The 23,713-nt window shown below is 60.6% G+C and overlaps 1 protein-coding gene across 2 annotated transcripts in view; it reads right to left on the minus strand.

The window, feature by feature from the left end:
- The window catches only part of IGF2R (insulin like growth factor 2 receptor), a 106,845-nt gene that overhangs the window by 15,223 nt on the left and 67,909 nt on the right, over positions 1 to 23,713 (minus strand). For both annotated transcript variants that reach the window (XM_051854188.2, XM_070074597.1), the window contains 22 exons: positions 23,398 to 23,513; positions 22,918 to 23,086; positions 20,973 to 21,152; positions 19,278 to 19,379; positions 18,341 to 18,442; positions 16,274 to 16,463; positions 13,549 to 13,713; positions 12,801 to 12,944; positions 12,539 to 12,714; positions 12,183 to 12,270; positions 11,608 to 11,823; positions 10,576 to 10,706; positions 10,358 to 10,455; positions 7,642 to 7,778; positions 6,574 to 6,764; positions 5,342 to 5,468; positions 4,605 to 4,724; positions 4,021 to 4,277; positions 3,634 to 3,852; positions 2,443 to 2,592; positions 1,282 to 1,443; positions 177 to 384 (listed from right to left, as the gene is read on the minus strand). In XM_051854188.2, the coding sequence (XP_051710148.1) occupies positions 177 to 384; positions 1,282 to 1,443; positions 2,443 to 2,592; positions 3,634 to 3,852; positions 4,021 to 4,277; positions 4,605 to 4,724; positions 5,342 to 5,468; positions 6,574 to 6,764; positions 7,642 to 7,778; positions 10,358 to 10,455; positions 10,576 to 10,706; positions 11,608 to 11,823; positions 12,183 to 12,270; positions 12,539 to 12,714; positions 12,801 to 12,944; positions 13,549 to 13,713; positions 16,274 to 16,463; positions 18,341 to 18,442; positions 19,278 to 19,379; positions 20,973 to 21,152; positions 22,918 to 23,086; positions 23,398 to 23,513 (3,448 nt within the window). The remainder of the gene's footprint in view (positions 1 to 176; positions 385 to 1,281; positions 1,444 to 2,442; positions 2,593 to 3,633; positions 3,853 to 4,020; positions 4,278 to 4,604; positions 4,725 to 5,341; positions 5,469 to 6,573; positions 6,765 to 7,641; positions 7,779 to 10,357; positions 10,456 to 10,575; positions 10,707 to 11,607; positions 11,824 to 12,182; positions 12,271 to 12,538; positions 12,715 to 12,800; positions 12,945 to 13,548; positions 13,714 to 16,273; positions 16,464 to 18,340; positions 18,443 to 19,277; positions 19,380 to 20,972; positions 21,153 to 22,917; positions 23,087 to 23,397; positions 23,514 to 23,713) is intronic.

Below are 23,713 nucleotides of genomic sequence, written 5' to 3' on the forward strand. Positions count from 1 at the left end.
TGGAGCCTGAAGGAGCTGCCCTCCGTCCCAATCCACCTACAGGATGCGCGAGATCCCCTCCCGAGACCACCCGAGGCCAGGGGGCACGGGGACGTGGGAGGCCACCGCACTGGGGGGCTTCCCTCCTCGGCTTCACCATCTGCGCACCTGCGTGTTTATCACGCTGAGAGATTTACCTGGAGGGCAGGGGTCACCATTCATGTAACTCAGGATGACCGCCTCGTCCTGGTGCCTGTAGTCCAGCTGCATGGACGCCAGCCGTCCGAAAGACGCCCCCTTGGTCCCCGAGAGCAGGCAGACGCCTCCGTCCTTACAGCCCCCCTCGTCCAGCCCGGCGGCCGCGGTGCACACCCCCACGCTGTACGTGCGCGAGTCTCGGGTCACCTGGGCAGGCAGACACGACGTGTGGCTGTGAGTGGAGCGGCGGCCCCTCCCATGCGGCAAGGGCTGCGCAGGCGCTCCTGCCTTCTCCCCTGGCCCCGGGCCTGCCCCCAGAGGGTGACCAATGTACTGTGGGCTCCCAGGGCTTCACCCTCCCTCCGCCCTCAGGCCCAGCTTCTCTCTCCTCCGGGGATCCAGGGGCTGTGAGGACAGAGGCAGAGGTTCTGCCTCCCTGCCCACATCGCCCTCTGCAGGCTGTCCCCCGAAGTGCACCTGTCGGGAGGGCTCTGTGACCGAAGCAGAGGTGGCAGCCGAGCTTGGCTGGGGGCCCACGGCCTGGTAGCTGCGCTGTCTGACTCGGTGATCGCCACATCACAGGGCCTGGCTCTAGCCAGCAGGGACCACTACCTCAGCGGCAGTCCAGACACAGGCCAGAGGCTCGGGACAGCATTGACTCACATACTTGAGTTTCTTGAGGCTGGGGGCACGGCCTAGCTCCCTGCACCCATCTCCTCTGGTGCTGGCTCCTCCTCACCGTAAAGTCAGGTTGGGGACACAGAGGAACTGCCTGCAGCCTGCTGCCCGCCATGCTAGACCCAGCCCCACCCAAGGGTGCACGACCACATGGGCGTCCCCCAGCCCACTCTCCGCCTGGGACACGGAGGACCCCACTGTCAGCCTCCCTGAGCATCTGGCCCTCACAAAACCCACCCCACTCAGGACAGGCGCACTGTGACCCAGGGCACGAGGTGGGCAGTAACCAGGCTGACCACAGTCCCCTCCCGGCCCTGCCAAGATGACCACCCCGACGGCCACAGACCGCATGCGACCTGAGAGCGCAGAGCGTGCCAGCAGCGGCCAGGCAGGCCCCGTGGCCGGCGGCTCCCCCGGAGCACCTACCTTGAAGGTGTTCCTGGAGAGGCTGGACAGGTTGAAGCTGTAGAGGAGTTGCTCGTCCGTCAGCGCGCAGCCGTCCGTCCTCACCTCATCGGGACACACGATGGGCGTCTCCCACTCGAACACGAAGTCACACTCACTGGTCCTGATCAGCTTAGGAGTGCCCTGCGGGTGGGAGGAGCGTGTGGGAGACAGAGGTGGGGGCAGAGTGGAGGCGACGGGCAAGCTTCGGCAGCAGGTGGGGGAGTGAGGCTGTCCTCAGGGCACAGACGGGCAGCCCTGACTCCACCCCACGCACCCCTGCAACGCCCAGCTAGCCCCAGGTCACTGTCCCTTCCTCAGACACAGAGGGTGTCCGGGGGCCATGCAAACGCCCAGTGGAAGCAAGGGAGAGGCCTGCTCCAGGCCTCCCAGAGGAGTCTGGGCACAAGGAGTGAGCGCCCTCACCCCCGACTCCTCACTGGGGGCATTCACAGTGCAGATCAGTTCTTGGGTCAGCTTCTCTACCCCCTGCCTCGCCCAAATCCACAAAGACAGGTGAGGTGGCTGTCAGGGGCTCCCTCTCCCCGCTGCCGAGACTCGCTGTGACTCATGGGAGCACAGGGGAAAGTCTCTCCCAGCCTCCCCAGAGTGGGTGCTCACTCAGCACGAGCACCGATCGTTGGCCAAGTACAGTCACGGTGCCCTGCGCGGCAGGAGACAATCAAGGACGCCCAGCCACGCTGCGGAGTGGACACATCTGCAGGATGCCCTCGAGAGAAGGCGGTGCTGGGGGAGACACGCACCTTCCTGCAGGGTACAGCACCCGGCCCTGTGCCACACGTGCCCTCAGGGTGACACCACAGGGTCCCGTGGCATCCACGTGCACATACACATACACACACACACACACGCACGCGTGCGCGGGGCAGACTGCAGCAGCTTCGCCCTTCCGTGCCGACTCATCTCCAGTGGTGCCCGAGCAGACGCCTGCGCACGGGCCCGGGGGTGCCCTGGCCTCGACACGGAGCAGCCCCGAGGCAGCAGCTCCTTCCGCGCCCTGCAACTGCTGTCTCGCCTCCATGTCAGGCAGCAATTCCACATACGCGCTTCCTCCCCCCTGACCCGCGCTGCCCGGCTCCCCCAGCGGCGCCCCGGCGGCGGGCGGTCTCAGCGGCCACTCACCATGCTGATGCCCCTCTTGCAGTGGAAGGCGATGAGAGAGGTGTAGTTGAAATGCTTGTCCGCCTGGCAAGGAGTGGTGCTCTCGAAATTCAGGTAAATCTCGTTGGCCACTGGATTGAATATCGGAGGGCCTGTCACCCGGCCGATGTCCTGGACAGAGACGAGAGCAGAGGGAGGTTCCGGAAGTTGTCTCTATGCGAATCACACCCGATCAGTCAGGAAAATCAGCAGCAGAGAGATTTTTTCGGCACCAAAATGAACTTTGCATTCTGTTTCCCAGGACTTTCTGAAGCTCCCGCACACACACGCCTCCCTCTCCATGGAGGCATCGCCGCAGCACGTGCAGACCACCTGGCTACACCGCGCCCACGCGGGGACTGACTCCGGTTTGACAACCCGACACAGGGCGACCCAGGAGGAAAACACTGCAGACTGAGCTTCTCAGAAAGCGGCCGTCCATCGTGGACCCCGGCCCCACAGCCAGAAGGAAGCAAGTTTACCCAGCAGCCTCCCTGCCTCGCACGGCTGCAGCTTCACTGACTCCGTACTGCCCACTCTGCTCCCCCGCGGCAGTGCCACGCGCGGCACCCGGCTCTGCCGAGGACACCCAGGTATCTACGGCAGGACTCACCCTCACGCACACACACCGCAGATACACACGTCGAAAGGGAAGCTCTTGACGTGCATTTTAAATACTAAACCAGACCAAGAATCTGACGGATAAAAAAAAGCCCTGAATGCAAGTCACAGAGATAATTTTTAAAGACCTGAATCTGCACTGGAAAGCGCTAGTGGGAGACCAGCCAAAGCTTCTCAGACCTGCTCCCCCCTTTGCTGAACACGGCGCTTGCGTTGAACAAATGTTAACACAGAAACCAAACTCGGCCAATGCCCTTTCTGGGATAAATCCTCGCAGCTGCTCCTGACCACGTGGGCCCTGAGGCTCCCAGGCTGCCGGAGAAGCGCCCTGCACCTGCGTTCACACTTCCTCAGGTAGCACAGGACCTGCTGGCTACTCCGCACGGCTGACCACCCGCAGCCCACGTCCTCACATTCACGTTCCCCTGGACGGCTCAGGACACACACAGACCAGCCCGACGTCCCCCTTCTCTCTGCCGGAGTAACTCCACGGAGAGCAAGGAACATGACACGAGGGCTGTAGCCCAAAAGCCCCGTGTCTGCCACACTTACGATGGGTGACCCATCCACGGGCACTTTGCACACGGCGGCTCCGGCAGGGCAAGCCACGCCGTGCATGGGGTTGAGCGGCTGGCAGATGTTGATGTAGAAATCGGGGTAGGTGTCGGAGGAGTCGTCCTCGCTCTCGTCGTATGCTTCGTAACCGCCGGTGCGGTGGATGAGAGGCGACAAGTCAATGACGGAGCTCCCATTCCTCACGGAACATTCCGTCTGTTCGAGAGAAAAACCACAGCTCAGTCTACCAAAGCATTTTCCTGGAGACTACGGCACCGAGTCCCTCCCACCGACTGCATTCCTGGGACAACTGGGAGTGCACGGGGCAGCTGAGTCTCTGCTGCGGGGTCGGGTGCAGCCGGTGGGCATGGGGTGGGCACTCACCACCTGCTCACACGCCAGGGGCGTGTGCCAGGAGAAGAAGAGCGTGCACGTCTGCTTGTCCAGCGAGATGAGCATGGGCCTGTTGGTGGGCCCGCTCTCGGGCCTGCACACGAAGCTGATGACGCTCTTGTAGGTCAGGCCAGATTTGGAGGGACAAGGGGACCCGTCCTCGTACACCAGCTGCAAGACCTGGTCCACGTAGCTCAGCCTCTTGCTGGCCCTGCCCACGCTGATCCTGGTCTGCCCAAAGCAAGCTCCTGGAACACCACATGGGCAGGGCGGGAGATACACACAGGGACGGGTTTAGCGGCTCACACGCAAGTGAGAGCTCTCAGCCAATCTGAGCCCTCCAGCCCGCTGTCCCCGTGAGCGCCTAACATGGTTTTAGCTAACGAGTTACATACATATGGTCACGTGTGCCCGCCCCATATCAGAGGCCCATGCAGGGGGAGGAGAGAGCCTGCTGCCCTTGCTTCTCATCTCTTGCCATGAGCTCAGGCTCAGGGCGTGGACACACACAGCCCTGCCCCCGCCCAGGGACAGGGCGAGTGCGCAGGCGAGAGGCGCGAGGCCACGGCACTTACCCACGCCGGGGGAGCAGTTTTCATTCTCGCCACAGATGCTCATGTAGACGAGCCCCTTCTCGCTGTACGCGGCTGTGAAGCCGGCCCTGCCGCTTAAGGAGGTCAGGTCAAACAGGTGCCCTGCAAGGGGGGGGAGGGCACACAGTGACCCCAGGGAGCTCACACCCTGCTCACGCCAGCTTCGGGACTTCTGAGAGCTCGGCTGACTCACTGCCCCCTCGCCGGTGCCGCCCTGGCTGCCCCATGTGCGTAATGACAACAGCCACCCCCAAATGTGGGAGAGGTTCCCCCAGGATTCCTCGGCCTGGGAGGAGCCTTAGGACCGCCGCTCGTGTCCCTCTGGGCGCCCAGCACTGAGGGACAGCAGAGGCCTTGCTGTCCATCACGCTGGCCTACAGGCAGGCTGCCCTGGAGAGCCGCGGCCGCTGGCATGGCCAGGACACTCCACAGCCCCGCGGGTGACAGAAGCGAGGAGTGACCACAAGGGGCCGTCAATCACGGACCCCAGACCCGCACGCAGGAAGGAAGGACATTTACGCAGCACCCCTCCCCTGCCTCGCACGTAGCCGCCGGCCCTGACCACCTGCGAAGAAAGGCCGCCTGTACCCACGCCTGTCCTCAGCTGTCCGAGCTGGGCTCAGGGACAGGCCCGGTGCTCACCTGTCCTCAGGCACTCAGGGGCGGGCCCTGGCGCTCACCTGTGCCCACACCTGTCCTCACCTGTCCCCGGCGCTCACCTGTGCTGGGGTTGGTGACCTGGCAGTCCTCGTGCACATTGTTCTTCACGGGGCAGGCGGAGGCCGAGGGCCAGGAGAAGGTGTACTCGCAGTCCTCCACGGCGCTGATGAACAGGGGCCTGGAGTTCTGCAATGGACCACAGGGACCTCGGTTCCAGCCCACAACAAGGGCACCCTCCTCTGCCGAACACAGGCCCTGAACTCCTGTCTCAACGTCCCTGAGGCGTCGGGAAAGCCGACGAGCACTGCTCGGCCCTGCGGCACCACTGTGGGCTTAGATGTGTAGGTGAGGCAGAGCCCCCAGGGCCGGAAACCCACAGAGGGGCCGGGAGAGCTTCCAAATGCTGGGGTACAAGACGGGCCCACCAGGGACGGAAGAAGTGGACGGCTGATAAGGCTCTAAGCAGCAAAGGAACCGACACCTGCTGTCTTGGCTCAGGGCACAGCAGGTTGCCAGAAGAACAGGCACTGACCCCACCAACCCCTCCGAGGGCTGCTCCCAGGGGACATCCCGCCCCCCTCCGTCTGCCAGGATCCCACCAGGAGCGCCCTGGCCCGCACTGCAGTCCAGCCCCTGCACAGGATGGCACGTAGCCCCCGCCGCTCTGAACTGCCTCTGCCTGTCGGGCCGCCACGCGGTCTGGGGCCACGAGCCTCCCTGCTCTGGTCAAGAGGGCGGCGTGGAGGTGCAGGGCTGCAAAGACTGCTCAGACTTGGCACAGCTCAGAGAGGCGTGGAGAAGCCGTCGGCGCAGTCAATACCTGCTCGCCTGCACGGCACCCGTCACGAAGGCAAGACAGGCTCCTGTGCACTGCGTGCCCATCACGAGCCAGAAATGGCCCCCGAGGTGCCCCCACCTCCTCCAACCTCCTGTCACTCAGGCCAGGGCAGACACCACCTGTGACCGGGTCTCAGCCTTCTCACTGCCCAAGTTGCTCCACAGACAAGGCGTGGCACCCAAAGTCCATCCTCTCTGCAGCCCAGGGGCCCCCGAGGCCGACCCAGGAGGGCCCCAACTTGCTCTGAGACTGAGCTGCCAGGCTGAAGACCCGGGAGTCACAGACGAGAGCTCCCTGGGCCACCGTGACACTGCCCTAATGCCCTGACCCCGACCTGAGCTCTTCTGAACACCACCCAGGCACACAAGGACGTGGGTCTCAGGGACTCAGATCTGTACCATTCTGGAAAATTCTGGAAGCTGCAGCAACAGGGGCTGAGAGGCCGCCACTCACCGCCTGGTTCTCGCTGCAGGTGAAGCGGATGGTGGTCGACTTCCTCCGGATGCCGTCGGGACAGGGGTCGCCATCCACGTACTTGAGCGTGGTGATTCCGTCTTTCCACTGAGGACTGTCCTTCACCCTGCCCAGGTTCACGGGCCTGGCACCGCCCACCAGACACGCGGCCGCCTCCGGGGGACAGGGGTCTGCAACACGAGAAGGCGCGACTGAGACCACCCCCCGTGAGTCTCCCGGGAGAGCACAGCTTCACCTGGAAGGGGGTTGGCGTGCTCTAGAACCTCACACCCCCTTCATTCCAAGCCACCCCGACGTCTGCTGCTTCTCACTCAACAGTGTACGGGCTGGGACAGCTGTGGGGTGTGGCGGGGAGAACCAGAGGCAACCGACCCTCCTGAGGGGGCCGCTTGCCCAGCCGCACAGGGCACAAAGCCCTGTCCGGAGTTTAAACAGAGCCACGCCATGATGCAGGCGGGGCTACACTGAACAACAGAATAGGACTAGTCTCGCTCTCGGGTGTCCACACCGCCAAGGGCAGTGCTGAGCTCCCCGGGGACTGCCCTTGGGCCCATGTGTGCACCTGACCACCAGGCTCGGCCCTGGCACCAGGGAGTGGAGAGCCAGCCCACGGCCCCTGCTCTTGACCACCACAGCACACAGGCGCCAGGGTCTGTGCGTCACACCCCTCCCGTCTCGAGGGGACAGGCCACTGCGATTATTTCTACCTGCCCCTTGTGTTCAATAGTGTCTTCACGCTCCTGTTCAAAGCTCTCGGCGCTGCCCAACCTGGGGCCACACCATGAGCATCTAAGACTCCATTAGGGCTTGTTCCCCAGAGGCCCAGTGCTGCAGGCTGGGTGCCCAGGGTGGTGGGAGCTGACGACACCGTGGGACATGCGCTCAGAGGGGCTGATGCCTGTCTGGGGGAGGCGGGCTCACTTCGACTGAGACAGACCCTCCGATCAGCCCTGCTCCTGCCACAGGAGTAAACAAAGGGCCTCCAGAGACACCACCTCTCCCCGCCCTACTCCCCCCCCCCCCCCGCCCCCCAGGGCCGCCTCGCACCAGTGCCGGGCTGTGGCGACAGTGACTTGCAGACGTTGATGAGGTAGTGCTCGGTGGCCCCCGTCCTGGTGACGGCCTCCCAGTTGTCGCTGTACCGCGACAGGGGCGAGAGGTCGAAGGAGTTGCCATCATCATCCCTGAAGGGAGAAGAGCACAGTAGCACAGTCTTAAGCACAAAGCTCACGCAGAGCGCATCAGAGGCGACTGTGCGGCCGTGCACCGCAGCCCTGAGGCCCACGCAGTCCTCAGGGAATTCTCTGAAGACCCGCTTCCGGCCTGGTCTCTCCCTGATGCCCTGGGCTCCAGATGCACATACCCCCCCCCCCCCAAAGAACCAGGGACCCTGGAACTCCCATGTTCGCTGTAACTAGACGATCAACCAGGAATCTGAGGCCTATCAGCTGCCCGTGTGAGGCCGGAGAGCAGCGGGCTGGCCAGCGGCCGCAGTACACAGCCAGGATCAGCACACGCGGCACCACGCAGCCTGGCAGGCCACCTGCTGCGCAAGCCTGGGACCACCGACGGCCACAGGAACAGGAACGGCTGGAGCCAACGTCGGAAAAGCCCCTTCTATACAAATCCCCACCGCAGACAGTTCCCGAGGACAGCCCTGTGCCACGTGCGGCGCCAGCGCTCAGACAGCTGCCGCGTGGACAGTGGGGTTGGGCTGACAGTGGACAGCGCTTCTGACCTCTGCTGGGCCAGCGGACTGAGCCGCACAGAACCCAAAAGCCCTGTCTCAAAATCCACACGAGTGGTCAGGAGGAGCAAAGACCAGGAACAAGACAACAACTGAGCTGAAGGGGGCACAGCGGGGGAAGTGGGAACGAAGCTGCACAGGGCCACGCGGGTCACCTACATTTTAGACAAAGTGGCCGAGGGAGGCGTCACTGAGGTTACCACAGAATAAACACTGGGCAAAACAGAGCAGGGAACGTCGTGACACCCGGTAAGGAGCGCCGTGGGCAAACAAACAGCAGGAGCAAAGGGCCCGTGGCACAGCAGGCCTGGCACATTCAAAGCAAAGCCAGGAGCCACACGTGGCCAGAGCAGAGGAAACATGGAGGCATCCACCGATGGCAGCAGGCCAGGGGCTCGCAGAGCCACCACCCTGTCCAGGATTTTCTTAAAGCCACAAGAAGCTAGGCTGGGAGCACCAAGCGATATCTGTCAGCCAGACACGAGGTCTGGCCCACACTTTAGCAGGACTGAACTAACCAGCCATGGCACGGGTCAGAGGTGTGGCTGGCGCGGAGGCGGGGCAGGCAGCAGGCAGTGTTACAGGCAGTGAAAGGGGACCCATGGGTGCGCGAGCGAGAAACGGAGCGCAGAGGACTGACTTCATGGAATCCAGTGCAGAAACGGAGTGGGGCCAGGGACAGAGGCGAGGGGTGCAGCCCCGGGCGCAGAGGCAGCATCTTGCTCAAGGTCAGGTCATCACACTGCAGGCTGCCCGTGGGGGACGCGTGACCATTCAGAGTGACAGGAGGCCCCAGAGAGCCCAGGGAAGCCAGGATACCAGCAAGTGGGGCAGGGGTGGGCGGACAGCTCACCTCACACGTTTCTGTCCTCCCTCCGCAAACTCATTTCAGTATACACATATTAACTTCTATTGCAACCAACTGCAAAATTCTCCTGCGACTTATTTGTTCTTTTAGAAGCTAGCATGTAAAAGCATTTTCAGGAGAAAATTATCATATACATAAACACTCAAAATTTTACTCTTTGGGGCTGGCACTGTGGCGCAGTGGGTTAAGCCACTGTCTGCAACACAGGCATCCCATATGGGCACTGGTTCAAGTCCTGGCTGCTCTACTTCCGATCCAGGCCCCTGCCTGGGAAAGCAGCAGAGGATGGCCCAAGTATTGGGCCCCTGCTACCCACATGGGAAACACAGAGGAAGCTCCTGGCTCCTAGCTTCGGGCCAGTCCAGCTCTGACCACTGCAGCCACTTGGAGAGTAAGCCAACAGATCAAAGATTCTTTCTCTCTCTCCAACTAACTCGGCCTTTCAAATGAGTAAATAAATCTTAAAAATACTTAAAAATAGAAAACTAAAAGCACGCATTTACATACATTACTGAAACTCATGTTATGATTTCACCGACAAAAAAGAAAAAATAGATGACACAACAGGGGAAAGGGGAAAACCAGCCCGCTCCCTGGGAAGCACGGGCGGCTGTGTGGCTCACAAGGTGGCGCAGCACAGGAGAACTGCCGGTGTGTCCCTCCACGCTGTGCAGCCAGGGGACCACCGTGTCTCTCTGGTAAAGATCCCCGGTGTTTCTGCAGAAGCTTACACACCAGAGCACCCCCACCCCCATCCCCCCACCCCCCGCCTCGCCCCGCACAGCTGATCTCTGGGGCGTGCTGGAGTTACAGGGAACACAGAGATCTGCAGGCAGGCCATGCCTGCCATCACCCGCTCCCTGCCATGAGGACGGGGGTGAGGGTGCAGGCCGTTTGAGGAAGGAGCGGAGGGCAGGGGACGCCCGGGCCCACCCTACGCCGCACCTCCCACTGAGCCACGTTCTGCTGTACACAAGATCAGCATGGAATCTCGCAGCTGCCAGGGGTCGGGGAGCTGCCTGAACACGGTGCCTCATTTCAACTGCAGGGAACCAAGGCCTAGAGAAACTAACCGACTAACCGGATCCCGACACCCCCGCCCGGCCTCTGCTCTCCTGTCCGGAAACCCGGCACCCGCAGCCACTCACTTGAAAGAGCACTCGGTCAGGTGGAAGGGCGGGCAGGCGTGCTGTGTTCGCCACTCGAACAGGTAGGAGCAATCTGAAGTCTCCTTCAGAAACACGGGCTGCAAGAGGGAGAGGGACAGCCTCACGGTGGGAACACGGAATTCCACGTAGCTCGCGCTCGGCGGTCCAGGGCCAGCTGTGCAGTGGGCGGGGCTGTGGGGAGCCGGGCGCGAGCTCACCTTCTGCGTGCTGCGGTCGCAGTAGAAGAAGATGGTCGTGGAGCGCTGGTACACCTTGTGGCACGTCTCCCCGCCCGTGTAGTTCATCTTCAACAAGCCGTTTTCATACGTCAGCTTCTGAGTGAGGAGCCCTGCCAAGCAGAGCACGGCAACACGGTCAGGTGGGACAGCTCCCCCGGGCTGCCACTTAGCCACCAGACTGCCGGGGGAGGAGGCAGCCTGACCCGCTGGTGTTGCAGCCCCTGCTCCCCAGCCTGGCCCCGCCCCATCCCGATCCGCTGCACCTCCTCCTGCCACGGGCACGGCGCCAAGCTCACACTCCTGAGCCTCCACTGCACCTGAGGGCTCCGGGCTCCTGCGCCAGCTCCTTCCATGCCATTCCTGCAAGTGCTGCCACTGAGCTACACCCAGCCTGGCCGCGAGATGGCCCCCGTGACCCACAGCCCGCACTCAGCTCTACCGCCAAACCCCGCGATTTTGGGGTGGGCATTTGGCCTCATTGTTGCGATGTCAGCTCAGATGCCCCATCCCCGAGCCCTGGCTCCATTTCCAATCCAGTTCCCTCCAGTGCCCGCCCTGGGAAGCAGCGAATGATGGCTCAGGCACTTGGCTCCCTGCTGCCCACAGAGGAGACCTAGGTCAAGTTCCAGATGCCAGGTTTCCACCTGGCCCGGCCCCAACCGTGGCAGGCATTTGGGGAAGGAACCAGCAGATGGAAGATTGATCTCTTTCAAATAAATAAATATGTAAATAAATAGAAATTCGAATGTGTCTCTTGAGTGCCTTCTAGACACCCAGCATCACCCGGGTGCTCACGTGCGGGACTCAGTGTAACCTAACATGATGAGGAAGGGTCATCAGACCAAGGGGTCAGGAACGCGTGTCGCTAATAGAGATCAATCACACACGTACTAACCACAGCCCCGAGTGCGGATCCTGTCGCTTCATTCATCCCTCCCACTCGAGACAAGTGCCGCCCTCCCATCTCAACCCCGTCCCTTTGTGACGACAGCAGGGGGAAGTCAACGGCACCTGCCACTCTCTGGAATCCCTGCGGCCCTCGCTTTTCCTGACACGACGAGACAGCCTTGGACTTGTCGATGGTCGGGCAGATGTCCGAGGACAGCTTCCCGCAGACCCGGAAGTAGTAGTTGTACTCGCCGGCGCTCACCATGGTGTCGTTGAGGCCCAGTGGCTTCAGGTCATACAGGTTGCCATGCCGGGGGTCCGTCACTTCACAGTTGTCCCCTTCGAGAACACACAAGGGCCGAGGGCACACGTGAGGGTGCACACGGTCACGCCCCCAGCACCACCAGGGAAAGGCCGTGAACTCCCATTTCCACGTCTTGTCTTTGTTGTAACTGACAGAGCCTTCTAGAAAAGCCTCGGCCAAGGACCGAGGAGCCACTTCCTCACATAAAACAAGATCGCACCCGTGCCCGCGCTTCCACGCGGTGGGAGGAAGGACCACCCCGGTGAGCGCAGCAGGGCTCCGTGGCGCACCAGCTCGGGGTGCTCTGAGCGCGCCCCCGCGGCCTTCGTCACAGGGTCTGCATCTAAGACGTGGTCCCCAGGGACGTGCGCTCCTTGGAGGGCCCCCGGCTCACCTTCCACCCTGACAACGGGACAGGCCTCCACCGTTCTCCAGACAAACACGTACTCGCAGTCATCCATCAGCTGGAAGACTGGTGACCCCTGCAACAAACCCACAGCTCCCTTGGTCTCCGTTTATTTGTAAGCAAACAGATAAAGACCTGATCAGACAACGGCCAGGGTTAGCTGATCGCAAAGCCCCAGGAGCAAACACAGCGATTTTTAGCACGTAAGGCCTGCGGGAAAACAGCACACCCTGGCTGGAGGCCGAGCAAGCACAGGCAAGCTGGAAGCAGGAGAAGTGGAGGCTCGAGGGCAGTGGGAGACGGCGCTGCCCGCGGCCAGGGCCCTGGCTGGCCTGGACACCTACCGTGACCTGAGCACACTCGAACATGATCCTGGTGGAGAAGCGCTGGTTCCCACACTTGTCCCCGTTGACGTACACAATGGTCAGAGAGCCGTTGGCCGCGGCCTGGGGGCTGATCTGCACCACCCCCAGGTTCCAGCTGTTGTCCTCTGACACCAGGCAGGATCCCACGGCGCTGCCTGGAGGCGCGGGAGGAGTGGCAGGGTGAGGGGCGGAGGGGGCTGCGCTGATTCAGGGCAGGAGAGGGAGACGGGGCAGGACTCACCGTGACACCCGGGGATGTACGGGAGCGGGTTGCAGACACTCAGGTAGAAAGTTCTCTTCTTTCCGTCCGTGGAGCTGTCGATAGCAGTCCACGGCTTCCGGACAGCGCTTAAGGCACTCAGATCATACTCATTCCCCGCAGGGTCTGAAACACAAGGAACACCAGGTCCTCTGTCCCCGAGCACAGACTCCTGGGACGGACCTGCCCCTGGCGCCAGTGCCGGACGGGCCAAGCCACAGGAGCCCAAGGCGCGGCATGGCCCACAAAAGACCCAGTCCCTCGAGCCGCCCTTCATAGAAGTAGCACGTCCAGGACACGGTGGGGCAGGGGACCAAGGCCAGGGTTTGCCACTGCAATGCCCTCAGAGGGGCAAGTGGCTGGCTGTGCATTCGTTTGCCCTCTGAGTTTTCCTGTTTTTAAGCAGCAACTGATCCCAAAACCTAGCTTAGCACCTCCGTGTCCGGATTCTCAAACGGAACACCACACACGGCTCTAAGCATCGCTCGGAGATGGCCGGAAAAGGAAGCCCACACCACGGCACACGCGCGGCTTCGGGGGGCTTTAAAACACGGGCAACAACAAAGGGTTTATTTGGGTGTAAAAAATTTTAAATTCATGCAGTTTTTTTCATAACATGTATTGCTCATAAACCTTCCAAAGACCCTCACATGCGCATGGAGACACGCACGTGCACACACTCTCCCTCTCTCGACCCATCTATCTGCTAGTGGCTGGCTCCGGGTCTCACCAGTGACTTGGCAATCCACTGGAGAAGGGACACAGGCCAGCGCGGTTTCAAACTCAAAGTAGGTGTTGCGGACCCCTCGCCTGGAGTCAATGTCTTGATGCAGGAACTTGGGGGTTCCTGGGTAGACGTCGTCGTTGCAAACAAAGCGGATGACGAAAGAGGCACCTGTGGAGTAAGAGGGGCCGGATCTGAGGACGCAGGATGGGCCCTCGCAGGATGGCAGCGGGCCTCCAGCGACCCTCGCCAACGGTCCCAGCAGGGCCCAAGCTGAACACAGTGGCCACATCTGCGGCAATGGTGACCGACTGGGTTTGCATCCAACGTCTTGGAATGCTCTCTCTTCCAGAAAGTTCGGTGTAGTGGGCAAATGTTTGCTAAGTTCCTGCTATGAGGAAGGGTGAAGGGAATCAGGCTGCACGGTCGCAGGGCAAGAGCAGGTACAAAGGCCCGGCCAGGGAGGGTGGCTAAGGGTGCCCCACGGGGCTCTGGGCAACAGAGAGGGAGGGACAGCTGGTGACCGCCACAGAGCAAACCAATGGCTTCTATTCCAGGTGGGGTGTGGAGCCACGGCAGGGCAAGTGACACGGCCCGACTGCTGTGTGGAGACAGACCGAAGCGGCGGAGAGGAGGAGGCTGTGCAGCGAGGCGCCGGCACAAGCCACGGGGGTGTGCAGGCGACGGCAGCACCACATGCTGCATGGATGTTAACACGGGAACTCCCGCGTTCACACACCAGGGCGTCAGCAGCTCCGTCGCCCTGTTTTATACACTCAGGATCTGAAGCCTAAGGTAGCACAGCCCACTCCACAGAAGAGCCTCCCCCCAGTGTGTTCAGGGATTCACACCCAGCAGCCGATAAAGCATTAGCCACATCATGGCCATGTGGGCACCCCTGCAAGAGATAGATGATTATTTTCACAAAAAAATGACTCATCCATTTCACTTTTTAAGACAGTGCTCTGAGGGGCGGGTGGTGTGGCGCAGTGGGTTAAGCCCCTGCCTGTAGCGTCAGCATCCTATATGGGCAGCGACCTGAGTCCTGGCTGCTCCACTTCCAATCCAGCTCCCTGTTAATGGCCTAACAAAGCAGCACAAGATGGCCCAAGTGCTTGGGCTCCTGCATCCAAGCTGGAGATCTGGAAAAAGCTCCGGGCTCCTGGCTTCCACCGGGCCCAGCCCCGGCCATTGCAGCCATTTGGGGAGTAAACCAGCAGACTGAAGACCTCTGTCTGTCTCTTCCTCTCTCTAACTCTGCCTTTCAAATAAAATAAGTTTTTTTTTTAAAGTACTTGAAATGGCAAAGCCAATGAATCTTTATAATTAGAGTGAGCACCACCGGCTTTCTGCATGGTGGGGTGGACAGCGGCCAGCTCTATGACCAAAGCTTTGAGGACCTCACCCCGCCTTCATCCTGACCCTGCAACTCCAGTCCAACGCCAGCTTTCACTCATAGGAAGGATTACGTGTGAGCTTGGCTGCCCAAGGCACTCTGCCTCGTGCTCACCAAGAAAACCACGCGTTCCCGAACCTCTAGGACGGAAAGAACATGCGCATTCTGGCCACCAGGTGGACACGCCACGTCTGCCTGGTCATTTGCAAGCAACGCTTGTCTCCTGAGCCAATCGACATATCCATCAGCTTCGGCCAGTTCCACGGAACAGTTCCCGTCTGAGCAACCGAAGTGAGTTCTCTGACCTTCGGCCTTTGGTCCACATCCTCCCTCGACAGAGCACACAGAACAAGCTTCGTCCTCTTCTACGGGGAAACCCCTCAAAGGCTAGCAGCCCCTGCGGGCCCAGGTCTTCTGCTCCGGAGAGCACAGATTCCCAGATCTTAACCCGCCCTTCACACCCCGGCTGTGAGTCCGAGGAGTCGCTGGTATCAGTTAGCTGGAGGCGTGACATCCTAAAGAAACAGATGATGCCAGACTGGCCGCAACAAACCAGGAGAGCAGCACCCTTCCACTCCGCTGGCACGGCCTTCCCTGATCGCTGTTGGAGACGGCAGAACATCTTTGGCTGCCACATCACACCTCTGCCTGCCTCGGGGGTCTCATGGATATGACGGGGAAGTCAGACCTAAGGCCCCAAATCTCAGCTCTGCTGCTCATCAGCTGTGTGACCCCACCTGCGTGTGCCTGAGGTTCCTCCTCTGCCTATCAGAAACCCGTGCACGGACGGAGCCTGGATCCAACGCCGAGAGACCTGGACCCTCACGGGACCCTGCCCACCGACGAGCCCCTGACTGCACCTGGCACTGGAGCAACAGAAGAGTATAGACTCTTGAGGCTGGCGCGAGAATTAACCAGATGACATGCACGCAGCATTTGAACATGAGGCTGGCCTGCAGGAAGCACTTAATTCGTGGTCTCTGTGGCTGCCACTGCCACGGTCATCACGCAGGGCTTGGACCCTGGGTCTCAGAAAACAGTGACGGAGCTTCAGCTGTACAACACGGTTGCAGAAAGGGGTAGAAACATTTCAACAAAACAAAACTGTTTTCTGCAAAAGGATGCCAGAGAGGCTGAGTGTAAGAGGAGGAGCAAAGAAAAACATTTAGGAAAGAACAAAATAAGTCGTTATCTTCATCCATCGCCTCCCTTGGACCTAAAGGAGAGCAGATAAAAGGAGTGGGAAAGCACTCCCCTCGCAGGAACGCAGGAGCCCACAGGTACTGGACGGCCGATGCCCCGGGGAGGGGAGTGGGAGGACGGCCTGGAGCTCACCTCTGGAAGAAGATGACCCCTTGAGGGTCAGCGTCAGGAAGCCCTCGGTGGACAGCTGGAGGCTCCTCTCCACAACGGGCCATTCTGGCTTCAGGTTCTTGAGGTCCTCTGTGTGGGTCCCTGCCTCGCAGCCAGAGGCCGGCTGGCTGCCCACCTTCCCGCAGACGGGCATCGTGCCACACACATTGAACTGGGAAGGGAGGGCGAGAGCCACACAGACACGGTCAGGCCACACAACTCCCCACAGACGAGCTCCCCACTGTGCACAACCCTGCCGCCTGAGCAAGCGCCATCTACACCAGCCCCTTGTCAGTCAGCACGTGAGGCAAAAAAAAACAAAACCCAAGTCCACCAGAAACACCCGTAAATGGCCTCCAAGACTCAGAGCACGTAGCTTTCTCTGCACAGTCCTGGGCCTCTGGGTGGTATGCAGGAACATTCCACACGGGGCAGGGAAGGGACAGAGGCCGTGACTTATAGACCTCACGGCGTCAGAGAAAGCATGCAGAGCTGGAGGAGACATGAAATGGAGCTCTGGCAGCCGGTGAACGTGCGCGTGTCACTCCATTAAAGATCAGTCGACTGCGGTTATGAAATACTGCAGAATGTTCCTGGTAGGAAGACACAGAGACTTCCCAGGATCTGCTCGGTGCCCGCGGACGATGAACACGGACTTCAGGAATGTAGGCTGAACTGTCTGCCTTCGAGACGGAAGTGTCCCACTTAACCCACAGCCAGCCAGGACGAGACCACACACAATGCTCCTGCGGCCACCTGGGCTGTGTCTGGGGTGCTGCACCAGGCTCCCTCCCCCTCCCTCAGCTCTTGCCTGCGAGCTAAGAGAGCTGGGTGATGCAGTGGGCTCTGGGCACACTGGCTGACCCACACCAGCACGCGCCCCACTCAAGGGTGTTCAGGCACCCGTATGGAGCGTGTGGAGGCCGCCGGGGAGCACGGGGTGGCTGAGCCCAGCAGGACAGAGTGGCAGGAATCTGGGCGACTCAGCCTGTGATGCCAAGCAGGCAGCTGAGGGGCTGTGGTCCCCCAGGCAGGCAGCTCCTGCGCAGCGCCCAGGCAAGTCTGACTCCTGGGAGCCCAAACACCCTCCCAACCAGCTCCAGTCTGCTTTGGTCATCACCCTGAGTCAGTCTCGCCACGACCTAGCGGGTCAGCATCTAGCAGGCTCTCCAAAGGTTCACCGAGGTTCTCCCCTGCCTCCTGCGAGTATACTCCCACCATCACGGACCTATCGTGTACGCACCCAGTATGCACCAAACCCTGCAGCGGACATTTGGTGAGTCAAACAGTATTGAAATTAGCTTTCAACTCCGAGGCCTTCAGCGCACTGCCAGACAAAGAAGTCCCCTGAAAGCTTGCAGGAGGCCTGGGGGTGGGGACAGGGCCACCAGGGCAGCCAGGAGCACGCCCTGTCCAGGCATGAGCTGTCTGCTCTCGGACATGTGCAATCTCCTACAAAGGTCTCCCTATCTGATTTTCAGACGAGTTCTCATTTTTGAACACATTCTCTAGTCCCAGTGTGGACTTTGCTAAAAGGACTTAAGCATTCAAAATCAGAATGAAGATTTTCAAAACACGATTGCCCTTTCCAGTCGCGTTTAGCTGGAATCAAAGAGGAGTCTTGCACTTCTGGCTCCGGCGCTCCAGGAAATTCTGGAACACCAGGTTGCTTCCCTTTTACAGGCCCCGTAACCACCACCTCCTCTGGGCAAGCAGCTCTCTCCCTGCCCTGGGCGTCGGAATCACCGGGCCTTCACTAAATCAACCGCTGGACCCCACCCCACGGCTTCTGAGTCGGGAGGTCCCGGGTGCAGTCTGACAATCTGTATTTCTAATAAGCTCCCAGGTGTTGCCATCACCCTGGGACGGATGCCTGACACGGTCTCGGATTCCTGAAGGCTGCAGACGGTGGTGATGGCTCCACGGCATTGTCCCCAAGCCTGGGTCTTCTCGTCTCTTCCAGGGCGAGAGCTGCCGCCCCGGTGCCCCGGGCACGTCCCCAGGACTCCTGCCTCCCCCGAGCCCGGCTGCAGGTGACCCATCACTTACCACAAACGTCTTCCCGATGGCTGGGATCACGTACCCCTGCGAACTGTTCAGGGGGTTCAGGTTGAACACAAATCCACTGTTGGGGTCCCGAATAGAGCAAGTCTACAGTAGACAAAGGAGAAGAAGGGAGGACTCAGGCCAGTCTCCCGGGAGAACACACACGGCACTCTCACAGCGTGCGCTCCGCTGATGCCCAGAGCCCTGCCGTGCTCGGCGGCCTCCTAACTCAGCCCCAGTGCCAGACACGAGGCCGGCCGGAGGCTCTCGGGGCTGCTCCGTCTGCCCCAGCAAGGCGGCTCTCTCATCCCCAAGGGGGAAGTTACGTGGGACCCGTAAGACGCCCAGAAATAATTTTAAAAAAATCTTGGGATTGGTGCTTGGCCTAGCAGCTATGACCTCCACGCTCCACACACTCCGGCTCTGGCTCCTCCACCTTCCTGCTAACGCACACCTGGAAGGCAGCAGGGGACGGCTCAGGTTCTGCAGTCCTTGCCACACACAAGGGAGTCCTGGACTGAGCTCCAGGCTCCTGGCGTCAGCACAGCCGTGGGTCCCTCTCCCCCTTTTGCTGTCTCTCTGCCTCTCAAACAAGTAAATAAAAACACGCGAGGTTCACCCCACAGGTGAGGTCACATTAAAATGTACCAGCCCCCCCCAGCTGAGCCCTCATCTAAACACAAGCTGCACCCCACAGGTGCCAGGATGGGTGCAGGGACCCACTCTGTGGTGACAGAGCCACCACACGGAAGGGGCACGGGGCGGAGGGGGAGGGAGAGCAGGGGCTATAACCAAGGGTCCTGCCTGTCCAAACGGGTCCTGGAGTCAGGGTGGGGACAGGAATGTGGAGGGGGTGACGAGGCCATAGAGCGATTCAGAAAGCAGGGCAGGGGCAGGGCAGCCGGCGGCTCGGCGAGGGGACCAGGCGACAGCATCCTACCTGGTCTGTGTCGATCATCATCTGCACAGGACAGGCAGCCTCCGTGTTCCACAGGAAACTGACCACGCACTCCCAGTTGAGAGAAAATATGGGGTGTGTGTTCTGCAAAGGAAAAGGCCAGGGTGAGAGATGACAGAACAACACGGAACTCCGCCTGGCCCAAAGGACAGCCTCCAAACGGCCACAACCTACTGGGTGCCCATGATGTGCACTGTCAGCTCCTCACAGCCGAACACCCCCACCCCCGCCCCCCGCCAAGGTGCCGCCACCTCCTCCACCTGGGTGCTAGGAGTTCAGAGACCACAGCAACCGCACAGGCAGGGTGGGGTCCACATGCAGACCCGAGCTCGAGTGTCTGCTTTGCAGAACGCCGTGGGCCAGAGGGGAAGGCAAAAAGCCAGACACAAAAGACAGACGCAAGCTCAGGGCCCGGCAAAGCCGACCCACGGTGCCAGGGCCAGCACCCGGAGGGCTCCCTGGGCAGCGGGGCCAGGCCCCGATGTGGACTCTGCTTCTGCAGCTGTGTTTGGCTCTGGAGAACTCATCCAACCGTGACTCGCTGACCACCTGTGTGCCACGCCCCCTTTCAGAACCCCTCCACCGCACGCGGCAGGGGCCCCTCACAGAGCAGGCTGCGCTGGGGGGGCTTTGTCGGCTTTTCTCAAGTGCACCTCTGAGGACCCCTGCCAGGAGAGGAGACGGAGCCACAGGGAAGGACCTGCCCGGGCCACAGGTGACGGGACAGTGGTCAGCTGGCCCCGAGCGCACACCCCAGGCTGCCCAGCCTCTCCGCCTGTAGGCCCTTGCCCTCATGGCCTCAGCAGCTCTGACAACCAAACAGAAACACAACTGCCTCCAGGGCCTCCAAGGAGGGTGTGCACAGCCACGGGGCTCGAACCTGCGACAGGGGCGCTTGATTCACGCAGTGAGTATTTCCTGCACCCGTCCCAGGCCCCAGGCCCCAGCACACACAGGCTGAGAGATACAGCGACCAAGTGAGGCCTCACTGAAAACAGTGAGCAGCTCAGAAACACTGAAAGACACAAGGAATTTTCTAGAAATACTCCGTATCTCTTTGGCACCAAAAAACGAGAGTGGAGAAGGGGCAGCCTGTGGCTGGCCAGGGCTCCCACGAGAGGATACAGATGCAGGGCCTGGCAGGAGGCCACGGGGTAACGTGGACAGATACGTGTGGAACCGAAGAACCAGGATTCCTTCCCTGGGCGGGGAGAGCAAACTGGCGGGCCAGGCTCAGACGAACCAAAGGTGTGAGGGCCAGGGCCTTCCACGCCCTCAGCGAACGTGAACTGGGGGGAGGAAGGGGACCCGGGCTGTGTGTGACCGAGCCCCTGCTGGGGGCCCTGGGGCAGTGAACACACGTCGCTGGGAAGGAGCTGGGACAGATGTCACCCCGGTGGGCTGTGAGGAATTAGGATCTCTACTCGGGAGCCACCAACCGTTACGTAACTACAAACTGGTATACACTGAGACTCCAGATAAAACAGCCGGCCGAGACGGTGACATCTGGAAACAGATCCTCGCGACGGATGCCTGAGACCGGCCGTGTGCACCACGTGCTCCAGGACCCAAAGGTGGTTCATCTGGCCAGTTCCTGACCACAACTCAAAACTGCAAGCAAGCGGAACTGTTCACAAGGACCCCAAAGCCTTCCAGCGTGGCGCTTCCTCCACTTACCAGGTTCCCCCTGGAGCAGACCAGGTGGATCCTCGTGGTGTAGGTGGTCTGCCGGCCATCGCTGGTGGTGCAGGCGGAGCCGTTCACGTACTCCAGGAGGAGGCTGCCCGTCTCCTCCACCACGGGGCCTGTCTTGGCCACACCCAGGTTCTTGATGGACGCAACCTCAGTGTAGGAATCCTGCAAGGAGAGAGTGGTGCTGGGGTTTTCCTTTGATGACAGGACAGCTGGCGTCCTGGTGACCAGCACAGCCGATCTGTTACTTCTTCTTTTTTTTTTTTTTTTTTGACAGGCAGAGTCAGTGAGAGAGAGACAGAGAGAAAGGTCTTCCTTCCATTGGTTCACCCCCAAAATGGCCGCTACAGCCAGCGTGCTGCGCTGATCCGAAGCCAGGAGCCAGGTGCTTCCTCCTGGTCTCCTATGCGGGTGCAGGGCCCAAGCACTTGGGCCATCCTCCACTGCACTCCCGGGCCACAGCAGAGAGCTGGACTGGAAGAGGAGCAACCAGAACAGAATCCGGTGCCCCGACCGGGACTAGAACCTGGTGTGCCGGCACCACAGGCGCAGGATTAGCCTAGTGAGCTGCGGCGCCAGCCCCGATCTGTTGCTTCTACAGAGCTGTGGCGTGAATTATCAAATGCTGAACCACTGCTCTGAGAAGAGCGTGTAAGTCACAGGTCATACTCTCAACTCCTGGAAACAGCTCAGGCTCACAGAATCTCCATCACCAAAGGCAAATCAAGGCTCAGAAAGGTGAAGGGACTCACCTGGGAACACCCCACAGACGGGCCTTAGAGGTGGGGTTCAGAGCCTGTGCCACCAGCCCTGCCCCCACCCTCCCCTCCCATGATCCTCTCTGTGTCTGGCTGAAGCAAGAGACCAGAGCACTGCCTTGCTCAGCCTAGAGGGGGAATGTGTGCAAGGGGCCGAATGTGTGTCTGAGGAGGACAAGGAGGCAGCTGCCACAAGACACCGAGGCCACACGTGTTAGTGAGCAGGTGAACCCACAACATGGAATCTGTGGACGGTGAGGTCACTGCCCCGGTAAGGAGTGTGCACGGGGGACACAGTTCGTAACCGTGAGGGCACACTCACCACTGTCCCTGATGAAACTGTGCTGCCCCTGACTCACGCTGAGACACGTGTGCATGCAATTCCTGACGCACACGCTCACAGAAGCCAACACACACGTCCAAGGACCACAGACAAACACACAGAAGTGGGCGGGTGTTGGAGGCACGGGTTAAGGCACCGTCTGCAATGCCTGGATCCCGGATCAAGAGTCCCGGCTCCTCTGCCCCCGATCCAGCTTTCTGCTAATGCAGCCGGGAAGGCAGCGTGGGACAGCCCAAATGCTTGGGCCTCTGACACCCCTGTGGGAGACCCAGAGGAGTCCCGGGCCTCTGGCTTCAGCCTGGCCCAGCCCCAGCTGTTCTAGGCATCTGGGGAGTGAATCAGTGGATAGATTTCTCTCTCACTCTGTGTTACAAATAAATAAATCTTAGGGAGAGAGAGATACCGAAGGCCTGGACGTGGCTGTGTCTGCTCAGATGAGGAAGTGAGTGCAGCCGGGCACCCCAAGAGGGGAGAAGGCTGGATCCAGTTCATCCCCAGCAACGCTCCCAGCCCAATCTTTTCCCCTAATTAATCCCACAGCAGCAGCCCTTGGAAGCAGAGACTCCTTTTACAGATGTCTGCTGAATCAGGCCAAGACCGTCCGCTCCGGGCCAGACGCAGTCGTTAGAGCTCCCTCTGTCCCACGTCATGATCAAACGTCCCCAGCGCCACGGCATCTGCCCTGAGTTCTGAATCCGAACAAAGACCCGAGTGTGGCGCACATGTGCTCAGGAGGCAGGATCGGCTTACACGGGGCCCTGCGTGAGCAGCCAGCCCGCTTTGATGTCCACCCTCTGTGCACGGGCGAGGGCAGGCAAGGCAGACTCACTTGATCTCTCTGGAACTTCATCTGGCAGGCCGCCGCGAACCGATCGCAGCCGGGCACCGGGTTCAGGGGCCGGCACACGTTGATGTAATACTTCCTCCATGACATGCGCTCCCCTGAGTTGTCCAAGGCGTACCAGTTCCTTCCACGACTGGTTTCAGATTTGGCAAGACTGAAATGGCGAACCAAAAAGAAGAAAAAAGCATGGCTTCAGAGAGGATCCAGGTTTCTGACAATTCGTCTCTGAGCTCGGAGAGAAACAAAGGTGGCGGGCAGCGCTCTGAGTCACACCCCGATCACCCGCAACCTGCACTAAACCCACGCGCCTGCCAGCCAATGTCGCCATTGTCAATGGTGAAGCTACAGGCGGAGGCTTTGCCGTGGAGACTGACGGCCCACGGGCTACCAGGTCAAGACCACCACCCACTCTGCTCCCATCTCCCCACCCCGGGGCGACAGGGGCCCCCGTCGTCATCCGCGCACCTGGAGAGGTCGTACTGCTCCAGCGTGAGGGGGTCGGTCACCACGCACTCCAGGGGCTCCTGCGGGCAGGCGTAGCTGGTGTACCACCGGAAGTTGTAGGTGGAGTTATCCTCTTCCTGATGGCGGGGGAAGAGCGGCAGAAAACCAACATGAGACCAAGCTTCCTGTGCCCAGCCCCTCTCGCTTAATCAAAGGGGAGATTGCCCCGCAGTAAGATGGACAGTAGCCGCCTGCCGGACAGGTGATGATTTTTGTTTTTTTTTTTTTCTATGCTTTACCCCCAGGACAAACAAGGCTGTGTGGGGCACTGAGGTGC

The sequence above is a fragment of the Oryctolagus cuniculus genome, chromosome 5 (genome assembly GCF_964237555.1).
Source record: "Oryctolagus cuniculus chromosome 5, mOryCun1.1, whole genome shotgun sequence".
NCBI classification, from domain to species: domain Eukaryota; kingdom Metazoa; phylum Chordata; class Mammalia; order Lagomorpha; family Leporidae; genus Oryctolagus; species Oryctolagus cuniculus.